The sequence below is a fragment of the Colobus angolensis genome, unplaced genomic scaffold, assembly GCF_000951035.1.
Source record: "Colobus angolensis palliatus isolate OR3802 unplaced genomic scaffold, Cang.pa_1.0 Scaffold42, whole genome shotgun sequence".
Classification (NCBI taxonomy): Eukaryota; Metazoa; Chordata; class Mammalia; order Primates; family Cercopithecidae; genus Colobus; species Colobus angolensis.
In genome coordinates, this window is record NW_012117599.1 from 2,632,639 (window position 1) to 2,650,002 (window position 17,364).

The 17,364-nt window shown below is 39.2% G+C and overlaps 2 protein-coding genes across 3 annotated transcripts in view; one reads left to right on the forward strand and one right to left on the reverse strand.

The window, feature by feature from the left end:
* The window catches only part of UNC50 (unc-50 homolog (C. elegans)), a 12,357-nt gene extending 6,543 nt beyond the window's left edge, over positions 1-5,814 (forward strand). For both annotated transcript variants that reach the window (XM_011956548.1, XM_011956547.1), the window contains exons 4-6: positions 3,515-3,654; positions 3,740-3,841; positions 5,475-5,814. In XM_011956548.1, coding sequence (XP_011811938.1) covers positions 3,515-3,654; positions 3,740-3,841; positions 5,475-5,611 — 379 coding nt within the window. In that variant the 3' untranslated portion in view covers positions 5,612-5,814. The remainder of the gene's footprint in view (positions 1-3,514; positions 3,655-3,739; positions 3,842-5,474) is intronic.
* Positions 5,815-6,469: 655 nt separating this feature from the next.
* The window catches only part of MGAT4A (mannosyl (alpha-1,3-)-glycoprotein beta-1,4-N-acetylglucosaminyltransferase, isozyme A), a 132,172-nt gene continuing 121,277 nt past the window's right edge, over positions 6,470-17,364 (reverse strand). The window contains exons 14-15 of the mRNA XM_011956550.1: positions 13,051-13,163; positions 6,470-12,920 (exon numbers count right to left, since the gene is read on the reverse strand). Coding sequence (XP_011811940.1) covers positions 12,894-12,920; positions 13,051-13,163 — 140 coding nt within the window. The 3' untranslated portion in view covers positions 6,470-12,893. The remainder of the gene's footprint in view (positions 12,921-13,050; positions 13,164-17,364) is intronic.

The following is a 17,364-nucleotide window of genomic DNA, read 5'->3' on the forward strand; positions in this document are numbered from 1 at the left end:
TTGTTGTTGTTGCTGCTGTTGTTGTTTAGCTGTGCCCTGTCCCCAGAGGTGGAGTCTACAGAGACTCCAGTACCACCCTTTTACAGGCATAGCTCAGATATGCTAGTTCCATGCCAGACTACTGCAGTAAAGCAAATATTGCAGTAAACTGAGTCGCAGAGATGTGTTGGTTCCCAGTGCATATTAAAGTCGTATTTACACTGTACTGTAGTCTTAAGTGTACAGTAGCACTATGGCTCTAAAAAGCAATGTACAGACTTTAAAATGCTTTATTGCTAAAAAGTGCTGACACAGAGACATGAAGTGAGCATATGTTGCTGGAAAAATGGCACAGGAAGACTTGCTGGACATGGTTGCCACAAACCTTCAATATGTAAAAATTAAAAAACTACTGTATCTCTGAGGTGCAGTACAGTGCAGTGTGGTAAAATGATATATGCCTGTATTTTTCTTTGTAACTTCTGACTAGTACAGCAGAACTTTTGTATATGCTAGTTAGCCAATAAATGCTGTGCATTGTTAACATAAATTCTAAAATCCGGCCTAGAATTAATACTAATGTAAGTCACGTATTCATTACCAAGAAATTCATGAAACATAAATGGTGTATTTTGAAATTTCAGTAAGTAAGACTTTCAAAGGAATAGTTTCATTCATAATAAGCATTCTGCCATGAATACAGTAATTCTGGAGGCCACTGTGTTAGTCTGTTCTCAGCGCTGCTATAAAGAAGTATCTGAGACTGGGTATTTATAAAGGAAAGAGGTTTAATTGACTCAGTTCTGCATTGCTAGGGAGACCTCAGGAAACTTACAATCATGGCAGAAGGCAAAGGAGAAGCAGCCACCTTCCTCACAAGGTGGCAGGATGGAGTGAGTACAGGTGAGGGAAATGCCAAATGCTTATAAAACCATCGGATCTTGTGAGACTCACTGACTGTCACGAGAACAGCATGGGGGAAGTTACGTCCATCTGGCCCCACCCTTGACATACGGGAATTTCGGAGATTACTGTTCAAGATGAGATTTTGGGTTGGGGACACAGCCAAACCATATCAGCCACAGAAACCAAATCAACCTGGAGATGAGCACCTTTCATGTGAGTCTGTATCATAGTTCAAATTAAACAGAAAGGGATTCAGCGTAGTTTTGAGAACCTATGTTGTGTGAGGAACTAGGAAGAGAAATGACGGCATGTAGTGATGACCATCACATAGGTGCTGCTGAAGCCAGCATAAGGAGGTGGTTTGTGGAGATGGGGACTAGTTGACTCCTGGCCCCAGGAATTGCAAGTGCAGAGGCATGGAGGTGTGGAACGGCACGCTAGGTCTGGGAGCACAGGGTGACACCGAGTGACTGGGGAAGAGATGTGACTGCAGAAATTGGCCTTAATGCCATTCAGGAAAAAAATTGGACTTTATCTCATAGACTGCATGTTTGGGTTGGGGGCAGAAGGAAGTGGGGAGGTTTGAGGCTTTGAAGTAAGGAAATAATGTCAAACTCACACTTTAGGAAAAATCTTTTCCATGGCAGTGGAGGAGGCAAAAGTTGGAGTAGTGAGTGGGCAAGGCTGGATACACTTGCAGAGGTCTGCGTAGGAGTAGAGGAGGCCCAGATAGTATGGTGGTGATGGGAATAGAGAGGAGAGATGGATTCGAGAGCTTCCTGAGATAACAAGGTATGAGGGAGGATCAGGAAGGGGGAGTAGGTGGGAGGCTCCTTTGGGATGGCCTGCAAGGTTTGGCCTTGGAGGACTGAGGAAGCAGCAGGTGCAGATAAAGCAGCCCTTGATGGTCTGTTGAGTTCAGGGAACTTGGTGAAGAGTGGAAAAGGTCAGTAGACACTGAGGTTGATGACTCTAGACCTAGAGGCAAGAGTCTGGGCCATGATGAACCTCTGGCGTTAATACGGAGCTGGGAGGTGAAAACCACAGTGCCTTGGAGTGCTCTCAGAAGGCACATCTGTCTTCTAGAGGAAAGACTCTCACTGAGGCCAGAAGCTTGGAAAGTGCCCATTTGGGATAAGCAGGGGAATCGGGGCAGCAGAGTACGTCTACTTTCATAAAGGGTACTCTTGGGGAGTGAGCTACATATTGATTCCATACAATTTGAATGGCACACATTCTTGGCTAAAAAGAAAACTGTCTTGGTAAGCTCTAGTTTGTTCAGAATTGTTTTGGCATTTTCAGATAACTAAATGCAGGAACTGTTACCATTAGTATTGTACCATGTTTTTCATCTGTTTATTTTCCATTTTTATCCCCCGTGTCAGAATAGTATATTCTTAATTATATCCTTGAGATGAAATGAAGTAATACATTAAAAAGTACACTGAAGATCTACTTTTCTGTTACTTGGATATTTTACTTTTTATTCATCATTGAACCAAAAAACTAGTAGGCCATGTTGTAGAACAGTGACATACGCTTGAATAATTGTTCTTACGGCTGGATGTGTCACTCTTCCTAACTGCTTCTTACTATTTCATCCTCCTCTTAATAGGGGTCTTGGGCCTTGGGCCTGTTCATCATCCACATTTTTTTGGTGACATGATTCAGGCCCGTGGCTTTAAATATTAATATCATCTACACACTGATGAGTTTATATCTCCAGTTTGGACTTGTCCTCTAAACTCTAGACGTTGTATACAACTTCTTACTCCATACTAGTTGCCATCTTCAGCGTAACAGGTCCAAATTCAAACTTCCGCACACTCCTTCCCACCTCAAAACCACTCTTCCCACAGCCAGCCCCACCTCAATTAAAGGTGGCTCCATCTTCCATTTGTTCAAGGCAGAAATCTCTGTCATCCTTGAGTCTTTTTTTTCTCATACTGCACATCCAATAATGTTGGGGGCTCTACCTTCCGAGTATCATGTGTGCCACATCTTAGCACCTCCACTGCCACCAGTCCCTCTGCTCATCTCTTCCTTGCAGTAGCCTTCTAACTGGCCTCTGCTTCCAGTGTTGTCTCTCGAGTCTGTTCTCAGATCAGCCACCAGGGAGGCTCTGTCAAGGCATTTAAGTCAAATAAGTCTTCTCATTTCACCAGGAATAAAAGCCAGAGATTGTAAAACGGCCACAGTCTCCATGAAACATGGAGTCAAACATGGATCATGTATGACTTGATGTTGGACCCAACCCTGTTTCTTCTCTGACTTCATTTCTTGCTCCTTTTCTTTCAGCACATTGGTCTTTTTACCATTCCTCAGACCTGCCAGGCACCATCACTGTCCTTGGGTCTTTACCCAAATGTTACTCTATAACCCTCGTATGTAAAACTGCATCTCAAGTTTGTATTCTCCACATTTCTCTACTGCTTTCTCTCTTTCCATAGTACCATCTAACATATTTATATCATGGTCAGTCTTCCTTCCTAGGTAGAAGGTAGGGATTTTTGTCTGTTTTGTTTACTGGTATATCTCCAGAATTTAGAATGTCTGCCACATAGTAAGTAGTCAGTAAACATTTACAGAATTAATTTTATTATGAAAGAAATTTTAATTTTGCTCTTAGGTTCATCTCTAACAAGTATTTAGTGAAACGACAGAGCAGAGACTATGATGTGGAATGGGGCTATGCTTTTGATGTGCATCTCAATGCTTTTTATCCACTCCTGGTCATTTTGCATTTTATCCAGCTTTTTTTCATCAACCGTAAGTAGCAGTTACTTAGAATATTATCCAAGTCTTCACTGCATGCATTGGTAAAGGGACTTATGGTCTGCATCTCTTCTGGCAGATGTTATCCTGACAGACACATTTATTGGATATTTAGTTGGAAATACCTTATGGTTGGTTGCAGTTGGCTATTATATCTATGTAACTTTCCTGGGATACAGTGGTAAGTAATTTTTTAAAATGTTTTTGGGTGAGAACATAGGAAGAGGGGGAAAGTTTTAACAGTAATACTAATAGCTTGCTTTTATGGAACACTCACAGGCACTGTCCTAAATATTTTATGTGCATTATCTCCTTTAATTTTCATAATTACACAGGTTTACTTGTTTCTGGTTTTCAAATGAGAAAACTGAGGCACAGAGGTTCAGCAGCTTACCCATGGTCATGCAGCTAGAAAATGGCCTCGCTGGTATATAACAGATTTTAAACTTTCAAGGAACCATGTTAAACCATACTGGTTCTCTCCAAATGACTTGCAGGAATCTAAGACCATTCGCTCCTCCTTTTCTCCCATGCTTTCAGGTTGTGGGTTACCAGCAGGAGGGTAGAGCGAAGAAAGGTGGGACCCAGAATCTTGTTACACAGGTCTATGAACGGAAGTTCTCTAAAGCCTTTGGAATCACACTTCCTGCCCCCTTTTTGTTCTCATGATTACCGTGTGGTTCTGTAGACGATCACAGATCGGGCCCAGCATTTACTGTCCTCAGGACATGTTTGCAGATTTACTCTTAAATCCTGTTGTCAGTTCATTTTTCTTAATATGAATGAGGAACATACATTATTTTTCATTTATGTTAAGAAATGATCTCCATTAAGTAAAGCCAAATAAAATCTAGAGACTGCACTGTATGTTGTTTCTTAGCACTTCCTTTCCTGTTACTGTGGGTGGTTAGGGCCTGACTGTAAATAGAGGTGGCTCTGACTGTGCCTGGCTCCGGAGTTGTTCCCAGCCCCATTCTCTCCGCCTCCGCTGGTTGGCCAGGGAACACTAACCCCTTCATTGTAACGTTTTGTTTGGGGAGTGCTTGCTCTAGTCCAGGGGAGATGTTTGTGCCATTTGTCATGAATTTTGAAAGTGTTTTGTGATGAGAACACTGCAGCACTGGGGTTTCTCTAAGTGGTTATTTGAACACTCCTCGTAACTCCTATACCACTTAGAATAGTTGGAGCACAGCTCAGTTTCTGTTTAAGACCTTCCTGTATGAGAAATACTCAGGTCAAGATGCATGGGGTAGGGTCCCGCCAACTAACCAGTGACCAAGAAACATCAGGATTTGGAGCCCGATTTTATATTTCAGAGTTTCAGTTCTTCTCTGAAGCCTGGGCCACTAGTTGAGCTCACACCCTCTTAAAGTGGGGGTATAATGCTTTACACTGGAAAATCTCAAATAGCTAAAAGATATTTTCCTGTAACATCATCCATCTCTGTACTTTAAGTTGGACTCCTAGAGGCTTCTGAGGCAGTCACACGTTTAAATTCACCACTGTTTACATGAATATTTGTGATATTTCTACCTCACTGTTAACCTCTCTTGGTCCAGTGTATGTCCCACTCAGTCTCTGTGCTGAAATAATTCCTCTCCTCGGTTTCTTCCCAGCCCTCGACAAGAAGGAAACAGCACAGAGGGGTTGGGAGGAGGAGTCTAGTTCTGGGTGTAAATAGCATAATCTTACTGATTCAAAAGATGCATTCCCTTCCACCCCACATGTTGAAGTAAGCTGTCTTTCAAAATGTTCATTTATTAGTCATATATATATATTTTTAAAAAATCAGTTTGGATTCCTTTCTTTTCCAGCATTGCCATTTTTGAAAAATACAGTAATTCTTCTGTATCCATTTGCACCTCTGATTCTGCTCTACGGGCTGTCCCTGGCACTGGGATGGAACTTCACCCATACTCTGTGTTCTTTCTATAAGTACAGAGTGAAATAAAAAAAAGTGAGAATATTCAATTATAACTGTGTCAACAGTATTGTGATCATTTCTTGTAAAACTTGTAAATAAACTATCTTTGTAGATATCTTAAAGGTGTAAAGTTTGCAAATTTGAAGAAATATATATTAACTCTGTGGTCAGGTACATTCCTTAAAACTAATTAAATGTACATTTCTATAATAAATATTTTTTAAACTAAAGCATGTGTGTTCACTCTAATATTTGCAAACCTAAGAGCTACATGTAAAATGCTAAGGGCATGGGGAAAACATGTAAAACAATATGAATTAAGTATTTTTGAAAGAGTATCTAGTTGGAGAACAAGGGAATAATCATCCAGCCCCATCTCTCTCCTGTTGACAAAAATGCATAATCTCCATTTCTAATGAGCTGTATTTTGAATATTTACATAAGCCACATGATCCCTTCTAACCTTCAGAATCCTCTTTAACCTGTAATACCCCTCAAACGAGGGTCACTGTACTTCAGGCCCTAAGCATCATTAGTAGCATTTTCTACATTAAAAACTTAATAGCCCCTAAATATTTTAGCTCAAAGAGGCCCAGGTAGCTACTCTTATTTTAGGAACTGTATAGTGCATATAATAAAGTGAACATCAGCATAATACCCGTCATCACTGTCTTCACAGTAAGGCTTTTTTTTCCCCCTTTCTTCAAAGACTTTACAAAACCCAAATAAAGGACCCACTCCTTTTTCTAACTGAAAATGGATAACTAGTATGTATCAGTGTTAAACAAAATTAATAATAAAATACGACTCATTAAGTTTTTTAATAATAAAATACGACTCATTAAGTTTTACCTGTTCTTATTAGAAGGAATCTTGAATTCAACATGGCTTTTTAAACTTCTTTATTTCAAATACGCATGAACGGTCGTGGCACAGAAAAACAGTGATGAAAGGCACAATCAACAGGACCAGTTATCAGGTTTTCAATTATAGCAGCAAATCTGAAAATAAATAATCTTCCTTTAAAAATCCAACAAGTACCTAAAATATTACTAGAGATACGAATCATTCAGCCTATGAAGACATTTTAAGGAAAATATATACATTTAAGGAGAAAAAAAAAAAATCTGGTACAACCTGGCAACGAGATTCCTCAGGCAGCTTCTCTAAGGGATGCTTCCAGAAACATCACCTAATGCAAAGACAACCTTTCCAAAGTGTTCTGAATGGGACACTTCAGTTTTGGACACTTCAGTTTTTTCATTCCATAAATGAAACAGTTATACTATGCTGATTTCTAAATCTTTCTTAGAAAACATTACTGCCTACACTGAAATGAAAAGTATCAAATCTACTGGCAGTGCATCTTACAGTACTGTCGATAGCAGCCATTTTTAAGGCTCAGAGAATATGTCTTCAAAAGATATTTTCACCAAATTTGAGCAAACACTGAGCATTTCAAATAAATAATGGAATGCTAATCAAGCAAAAGTACCAAACCCTTGGTTCCAGTTTGCTAATTACTAATACAATGAAACAACTAGGAGCAAGTGACACATGACATAGCCTCCCTAAAGTCCAAGAGTATTAAAATATGCCCCACAACAAAAACAATCTTCATTTTAGAACAATGTTAGCACCACAATTTTTTTTTTTTTTGTACAATTTTTACTGCAACGTTAACAGTGGGAATGATACTTCGCGCAAAGTGCTTTCCCATCAACGCTCAGTTTACTTTCTTGAATAAGGTCTTCTAAATTCTCAGCTCAGACGCACTCTGGAGTGCCAGCTCGCTCACTCCCGTCTGTTCCTTTGAAAAGGATCTAGTTAGTGCCCAAACTGGTGAAGGAGTGCAGCAAAGAAGAAAAGAGGAGATAAAAAAGAGGTGATAAAAAAAAGAGGAACAAAAAAATCCTCAGTTTGGTTGGGTCTTTAAAAAATACCTTTTTAGCACTGTATGATCACATGCACTAAAGAAAGTCAGCTAACTAGTTATCATAGCATATAAGATCAATAATTTAAAATGCACAACTACCAAAGTCAAACAAAATTTTACACACTATAAATATTGCAACATAGCTTGGAAAAGTTCCTTTTCTATAAAGGGATTGGATTGGATAAAGTTCCCTTAAAACATTAAGGTATGATTATGACTCACATTTCTTAACTTTTGACAGTCTTAACCTTTCATTTTCTTTCTTTTAGTTCTACTTGTCTTGTATCAAGGCCATGGCAATACAGTAAAAATAAGCACAAAAATTAATGGACAAAATAAAACTTCATTCGCAATTAATGGCTTGGAAGCAGAGAGGTATTTGCAAAACATTCTCAAACGGCAAACATTTGGCTGGCCCGTACAGGGTTTGATCTGTTCTAGATGATAGAAAGAGAAACTAAGTTTTGGTTAAAAAAAATTAAGTCCCTCGATAAACAGTAGATTATCTGATCTCTACAAGGCAAAGGTTGTTTTTGCTCTTAATGTTATATCTAAAATACCACTGTTAATCATTCTTGAATTTGCTTCTGACAGGCTCGGAGCAGTCTAAATCAGCATAAAGTAACACCTCTTCTAGAAATAAAAAAGATCCATTGTACTGTTTTCAGTTCTATTCCCGTAGTCTCGTTCTAGCAGTTCCTTTACAAAGCGCTACCCAGTAAGACGCTGCAACTGTGCCAACAAACATCCAACGAAGACGAACTGAGATCTCTGGCAGAGAACATCCCCAACGAGGTCCAGGTACATGACTTGCTACTGACGACTTTACTCATGCCTTTACCAAGAAAGATCCAGCGTACTACAGGGAATCAAGTACGAAGAGTTCCTCTTTACCTCTTTTAAAATACTGTATTCATGTCCTATTCCGACATGACAAATTTGCCACAAATTTAGCAGCTTAAAACACCACTGAGTCATTATCTGATAGTTCTGTAGGTCAGAAGTCCAAGCAGGCTTAACCGAGTTCTCGGCTTAGGGTCTCACAAGGCTGGACTCAAAGTGTTGCCCAGGCTGGGTCTTACCTGGAGACTGGAGATGAGTGCCTTTCCAAGCCCATCAATGAGCTGAATTCAGTTCCCGTGGCTGTAGGACTGCAGTTCCCAGCTCCTTGGCTGTTAGCCAAGGCCTCTCTCAACTCCTTAAAGCCACGTGCATTCTTTCTCATGCAGCCCCCCTACCTTAAAACAGCAATGGTGCCTGGGGTCCTTCTGCTTTGTCTCTGACTTCTGCTACCAGCCCGAGGAAACTCTGCTTCTAAAGGAGTCACGAGATTTGATTAGCCACCCCCAGACAGTCTTCCTTTTGCTACACAACATGATATAATTACGGATCAAACAGGTTCCACCCATGCTCAGAGGGGGAGGATATTATACAAGGTTATTGGCAGGGGTGTCAGTAGGGGTCATTCTTAGAAATTTGCGTACCACAAATATACACTGCTGTTCACTAGAACAATCTCCAAATGTGCTGTTTTCACATAACCAATCTTTTCTTTGAGGGACAGCACTGTTGGGAGACAACCTCTTTTTCATTATGATGATAGATTTTTTAAAGGCCTTCATAATTTTGCTGATAGTTTTAAAAATAACACCTTCTAATTATTTACTAGTGCAACCACTGATTTGAGAAGCTATACACTTTGTTCAAAGGTATTCAACCATCTCCAATGCTTGAATAAATACACACATACATATCTACAGCCTATGTGCTAAATAATCCTTTGTGTTAACTTTTTCCAAAGCTTTTCAATCACATTGTTCTGACTACACAGTATGGTACACAGTATGGTACAGTGCATGATGTGGAGAATGCATGAGACTAAGATAAAGAACTTAAGAAATCTTACATCTTAGAATTCTAGAAATGGGTCCTCGGCTTTCTCTTCTCACCCAAAATACTCATCATTTGCGTTATGTTCTATTCCCATGTCTGCTTTTAACCTCATAAGGAGAATGTATTAATTGTGGTTTCTAAACTGTTCATAATGAGCACTCTGGACACAGTACTGGTCAACAGAGCTCTCTGCGGCGACGGAAGAGTTCTGCATCCGTGGTGGCCAGTAGCCCCACATGGCCACTGAGTACTTGGAATGTCACTAGTGCGTGCGATGGCAGAACCGGGTAAAAAAAAAATTATTTCAACAGCGCCCATGTGTCTACTGGCTGTATGTGTTTTTTTAAACTAGTCCCAACCTTTGACACTTTTTCCATTTCCTATTTTGGTAAAATGGTTCAGTGCCCTCTCAAGGCAGAGTATTTACCTTCTTCCAGTTCCAGGGTCTCTTCCCCTCCCTTAATCTTCTGCCCTCACACTGCTCTTAAGGGCGACCACTACAATTTCTTGCTGGGGAAAGGATGGCTGCTTCTACTAGTTGAGTGCAGAACTGGGCAGGACGGAGGGAGTAACTAACAGTGAGAGGCCCTGAGCACCCATCACAGGAGAGGACAGATGAGCAGTATGAGCTGCAGGCTCGCCTCAGGAACCTGAAATCTGGTGAGACAGACAACACACACCATACACACAAACTTATCCACAAACAGTCCAAAACTAGACAACTAATTGTGTATGCAAGAGTATGGCAACAACATCAGGGAGAGGGAGTTAAGAAAGAGAAAGCAGGCTGGGCATGGTGGCATACACCTATAATCCCAGCACTTTGGGAGGCTGAAGCAGGAGGATCGCTTGAGACCAGAGGTCGAGGCTGCAGTGAGCTGTGAGAGCACCACTGCACTCCAGCCTGGGCAACAAAGCGAGACCCTGACTCAAAAATAATACAAAATAATAAAAAAATAAAAAGAGAGAGAGAAGGAGGAGGGCAGCTGGAAAAACTGGTCCCACATCCAGATGCTGACTGGCCACCTGCCTTGTGCCTGGCCCACCCTAGGCACTGGTGGATTCATGGGGAGGGAAGTAAAAGAAAGTCCAGGAATGATAGGAAAGATTTGACTAAAAGAAGTCTTGGGAACAAAAATGAGTTTCTTAGGAACAGGTAGGCTGATGCTGGGAGGGGAAACTGCATGAAAACAGGAAAAAGCGAGCCAGGCAGACTCTTTAAAGAAGTTGTAACAGATCACACCAGGTGCTGCACTAATGTTCTCCTCCCTAGATTTCCAGAGCATGGACTTCCTTCATGAAACCAGAGTTGGCAACTGAGGAACCAGAGATCCAAGGGGACTCCTAAGCCCACCTGCATAGAATTTTACCTCTGGTTACTCAGTTATTTTTGCGGTCATTTAGTATGCCAAGCTGGTGGCAAAATTTTATGATGAAAGGTTATTCCTGTTTTTGAATGAAATTTGCTTGTGGGCACTGGGCCAAGGAAATTTGAGAAGAAAAAAATTCAAGAAAGTGAAAAGTAAATTTAAAACATCCTAATAAAAAAATTTCAACTGGCCTTTAACTGACATAAAAATCATTTTTGGCAACGTGATTGACTTTTCGATCAAGAAAAGTGGCTAAAAATTGTAACAACATGGAGTGATGGAAATAATTATACTGTATCAGTGTTTCCAAACGTTTGCACTTCCTAACGCTGCACAGGAAATGAAGCTATATGATGCTGTTGGTTCAGCACTTGGGTAACTAGATGAAGCTCCTCCAGGATAGAGGCAGCCAGCTGGAGCCTTGCCTCAGCGCTAGGCCCCAGCCGGCGGCCACTCTGAAAGCTCAGCAGAATCCATCTCTGCCCATCTGCAACCAACCTGCAACCCACTTGTGGCATCCCAGTGTGTCCAGGAGACTGGCTGGGAACTGATGTTGATCATTCATCTTTTTTTTTTTTTGAAATGGAGTCTTGCTCCGTTGCCCAGGCTGGAGTGCAGTGGCGCGATCTCTACTCACTGCCAGCTCCATCTCCCGCGTTCGCGCCATTCTCCTGCCTCAGCCTCCTGAGTAGGTGGGACTACAGGCGCCCGCCACCACGCCCGGCTAATTTTTTGTATTTTTAGTAGAGACGGGGTTTCACCGCGTTAGCCAGGATGGTCTCCATCTCCTGACCTCGTGATCCACCCCCCTCAGCCTCCCAAAGTGCTGGGATTACAGGCGTGAGCCACCACGCCTGGCCAACAATTCATCATTTTTTAAAACTACTTTTATAAAGATCACTGATTGCTGAGACTGGTAATATTCTTTGTTTATAGCAGTAATATAATTTGGAATTGCAGGTTTAAGAGTAATAAATACACTCTCCTGGACACGGGACTCACTTATCAGTTCATACTACAATAAAATCATTTTGGAAAATATACTACTACTAATATATTTCGCCAAAAAACAATATTACAATTTTTCTTTAAAATTATACCAAGTATGACTCATACAATAGCAACACCTAGAAAACATTTGTCAGAGCTCATAAAATGAGTGCAGATATAAAAGAATCAACAGGAGAGGAGATAATGCACCTAATTCATGGATTAAAGACAAAGATTAAAAAGGAAAGAAGAGTTTGTCATTTTACTTATCAGAGGAAATATAATAAGTCTACAATAATCTGGGTTGAATGCATCACACTTACACATTGAAAATTTATCTGACTGACTTTCTGTGGCTATACACCATACACAGTATAGTAAAGTAACCCTCAGGAAGGACATTAGTCTTTAAAATCTTGGCTTTAAGGAATGACAAATGTCTTTGAAAATATTTTGTTCAGTCACTGTGATTATAAAAGTACTTCAGTTAAGAAATCCATCTATAATCAATCTTAAATGGCAGTGCATTTGAAAAATGGCATTGATTTGTAATGTTTGCATTTCCAAAGAAAAATATAGAAAGAACTTAAAAAAGCAAGGTAACTGGTTTTCAAAAAAAGTATCGATTCAAAAATCTACTGCACAAAAATATGTACTTCTTAAGTGTTTCTAATAAATTAATTCCATAACATTTTTATGTATATTTATATATAATCCCTGATAATCTATAAAAGAGGGTCTATAATAGTAAAATAAGTGAACCTCAAAAGTACCCCCTTCATAAAATGTATGCAACATTAGTTTTTCTCAAATTTAAGGAATGTAACAATATGTACAACTCTTATGTATTAGTATAATACCAAAATAGTACAAGTCATATTAACAGGCTGTCATAATTGAAAAATGTTTGAGTCAAGCTAAAATCAGAGGACAGCTTAGTTTCAAACGAATACAGTTATTATGGGAGATTCACTTTCCAAGTGGAAATGACAATTGTCTTATCTACAGTAGATTTCACAAGAGGTAGTGTTCAAGTAGAAATAAAAAAAAAAGATACATGCTTGACTATCTTTAATTAACAAATTCACAGGAAAAAATGTGTTGGTTTCTCAGCAGATGATCAGTTGGTGGCTTTTTTAATATGAATCTGAAATACAAAATCATAAAAGGTATGATAAAGCTGTTAATTCTCAATTCCAAAAAAGCCTTAAATACAAAATAAAAACATAATAAAAATGTAGTTTCTAAGCTGTTTCACTGATTTGATGTATGCTTACCTCATTAAGAATGGCCCAAACAGCAGAATTCTGAATAACTGAAAGTCGAAAGGCTGAAATGGGATTGAGACTTGGATCTACCATTCCTTCTGCAACACCATTCTCAAATTTTCCTTCAAAATAAAAATCAATACTTGTTGGATACGCTGAGATAAGCAAACATAAAATATCACTGAGTAAAGGCAGGAAAGGAATACACCAAAATATTTCTAGTCGACATCTTTTGACAGGGCATGGGTAATTTCTTTCCGCCTTCTTTCTACTTTTGTTCAGCTTTTATAGTTTTCATGAAGAAGTGCATATTTAAAAACTTCACAGGCAATTTACTTAATTAGGCAGAGCTATACTTTTTCTCACTACAAATTAAAAAACAAAAAGATATTTGTTCTTACATCAACAATGTTTTAACCTATAGGTTTTTTGTAAATTGTGATTTACCTAAATCTTACCAAAATATAATCTGTATCATTACGCACTCTGACTGCTTTGAATGTTAAGTCAATAACAAATTTTGATTTGTGAATTAAATATGCACACAGTTGTTCACCTTGAGCAGGGACTCAATACAAGTGTATTCTTTCCAAAGGCACATTTAGAAGGAATTAAGAAATAACACCTCCTCTACACAGTTCAATATAAAACTCCATTATAATGATAAGCTAAAATAGGCTCTCCTATAAAAATAAGGACCAAGAACCAGACAAGGTAACGTACTCTGTACCACCTTTCTTTCTATAAGGAATAATATCCATCTTAAAACGAAACCAAAAAATGTTGTCAGAAAAGTGACAAGAAAATGGTTCATCGTGGGCCAAATTCCTTTAAGCCAAGGGTTGGTAAACTTTTTCTATAAAGGACAGTCCTTGTGGGCCAAGAGGAAGTTTGGGATTACTATGTAGGGTAATATATACAGGAAGAGAGAAAACAAATTTTCACAAATCTGAGGTGGAAATTCAATATATAATGATAACTGAATACAACATATAGTTTTTGGTAATCTAGGTATACCAAGGAGAAGAACATAATTCCTTTCGGGAGTATAACATTTCACTGAATTGGGGTTCAAAGTTAATGTTCCCTATAATCAAAACTGACTGCAAATGTTCCCTTGTTATTGCTGATTTATGATGATATTTTATATACCTCTTTGAAACATTCTTTCACACAGCCTAGGTGCTGCCTAATACTGTTATCAATCCACAAACACGATTTTACTGGGGCACATGCATCCCTTGGGAGGCATTTACGGAATTCGATTCGATTTTCCTTTTGGTATATTATTAGCCTTCTGGTGTATTCTTACACTGCAGATGAATCATTTCCAATTGAGATTTAGGTGAAGTTCCTCAATTAAATGGATTTTGAGATATGGAAATTTCTCTTTCATTTGTATTGAGGTCCAAAACCACTGCTGGGACTATAGCTGGAGCTTGGAAAGGGCGTCTGCTGTAAATTTGTGTGGGATGGAGATCTTGCTTCCTGTTTTAACTTTTGACAGCATGAGAAATGTATAAAGAGCTTGATGGTACTTCAAGTCCAATGTTAACTGTCATTAAAATGATTTGACTGCAATGTAAGTTTTGCATATAAGCACCATTTTGTCTTGTAATTTTAGGTTGAATTAATCAAGAACAATATTAAATGTGCAGCAAAAACTAATTTTCTTTTTTTTCTTTGAGATAGAGTCTCACTCTGTCACCCAAGCTGGAGTGTGATGGCGCAATCTCAGCTCACTGCAACCTCCACTTCCCAGGTTCAAGTGATCCTCCCACCTCAGCCTCCCGAGAAGCTGGGATTACAGGCGTGTGCCACCACACCTGGCTAATTTTTGTATCTTTATTAGCGATGGGGTTTCACCATGCTGGCCAGGCTGGTCTTGGACCTGTGACCTCAAGTGATCCACCTGCCTCGGCCTCCCAAAGTGTTGGGATCACAAGCGTTAGCCACCATGCCCAGTCTAGCAAAAATGAATTTTCAAAGTGATAATAGTTGTTGAGGGAAGTTCTCATTTGGGAAAATTTCAATCTTGGTCCCGAACTCAAAAAAACTGCAGTAAATCTTTACCACTGCTAAGCCACTGAACTGCTGTGTGGCAGGGCAAGTCAGGATATTCAGTTCCTATTTCTGACAAAAATTCACAGCATCTGTGATGGCTAAGTCCATGAGAGTGAATAAGGTTCACTGTTGACACTTTGGTTCAATGACATATGACACATTCACATCTTTTCTGCAAAGTACCTGGCTGATGAATAATAAAATAAATAACCATAGGCTTTAAATACCTTGTATTTTCTCAAGCTTTATAAATTAATGCAACTAAGCCATCTTCTCCAGACACACACACACACACACACATATATATATATATATATATATATTTTTAACCACCATTTGTTGTAGCACATCTTATCAGATTCTACTTCAGGTTTTACTGAATTTGTGTTTTCTCAGCCTGTGTGAAAATACTCTTCTCTGTAGTTGTTCCAAACTGACTATTTACAGGGGCCAACTCTTCAGTCTCTTCAACCTTGGCATTGATTCCAAGTAACAATTGAGCAGTACCAGTGACAAGTCCATCAACTCCTCAGGAGCCAAGAAAAACACTCAAAATAATCTGCTTTGCTTTTTGTCTACTGATATTGCTCCCAATGTCCTTAAGTCTTCAAGCAATTGTTATTGCTGAAAGCCTCCTATCCTTAAATAAGTTTACTTTCTCAGTTGCTGCTACTAAACATGATTTAATTAACTCATGATTGGTAAGTAGTTTTTCTTGCTTAGCTAAAAAATGAGCCACTTGAAATATCACTTTGGGAACAGCCTCATTTGTATTTTTAGTGAAGAAATGCTGCTGTGATGACATATTCCATTCTAAACTTTCTAACTTTTCTGACCACTGCTTTCCTGTGAGTTGGGAATATCGTTGTATTTAGCCTAATAACATACAGCTCTCATGTAACTGCATAATAACTACAATGACTTGCCAACAATTTTGTAAAATAACCCACATTCCACTGTGTTAAAAGCCACAATGCTCAAAATCTACTTTTCTTGCTTTGAGAATGGATAAGTACTTGTAATTTTTTTAAGTCACAGTGCCATGATATGTGTGGCTCTCAAAATACTGTCCAATTATAAACGCATCATTGTGATTTGCAGTACTCTAAGCAGCAGTGTGAAGCCAGGAGAGCATGACCTCGATCTCTACTGCACCTACTCACTCATCTCTGCTGTTGGAGAGCAGAAGCACACACACACTACATTAGAAAATGAGCATGGCTGTCTTCCAGAATAACTTTACCAACACAGAAATTTGAATTTTATATAATTTTCACATATCACAATGTATTCTTTTTACTTTTTCAACCATTTAAAAATAAAAAAAGACTTAAAAAATGTTTTTAGATCACAGAGTATTCAAAAACAGGTGGAGGGCCAGATGTGCCCCACAGGCCGTAGTTTGCTGATCGCATGCTGTCACATTATGCAATCCATCGTCCAGTCTCACAGCAGAGTAATTAGATTAATGATAAGATAAGGTACATTGATTGAAAAACCACAGCAGAGCAGGCTTGTACTAATTTATATTGTAAATGTTGAACCTATGAGCTTCCAAAGTAATGCTTTTATTCAAAAATAATTAATAAACTTATTTCATAGAAGTCTGTCCATACTTGGTGCTGGACTGGGGTAGCAGGTAGGTGCTACCAAAAATTATTATTGAATATTGAATTGGACAGGGGATTCAGAGCTTAAAAATATTGCAAAACTTGGAACATTTTAACCAATGCGACACTGAATACTGTCACCTGATGAGTTCATTTAATTAGAAAAATGATTACCAAATGATAACTAGCTTCATCAAAATACTCTCACCCAGCAATCTGTCATCTCCCATGTATAAGAACAGTATATACACTGCAGTAAAAGATTGCAAACAACCTAGGTATCCATCACTAGGAGCCTGGCCAAATAAATTACAATATGCTGATACAAAGGAATTCTAGGCAGCCAATTAAATGACTGAAGAAAAAATAAAAAGAATAAGCCAGGCACAGTTGCTTACACCTGTAATCCCGGCACTTTGGGAGGCTGAGGCAGGTGGATTATCTGAGGTCAGGAGTTCGAGACCAGCCTGGCCAACACGGTGAAACCCCATCCCTACTAAAAATACAAAAATTAAGCCAGGCATGGTGGCTTGCGCCTGTAATCCCAGCTACTCGGGAGGCTGAGGTGGAGAGAAATGCTTGAACCCGGGAGGCAGAGGATGCAGTCAGCCAAGATTGTGCCACTGCACTCCATCCTGGGCGACAGAGC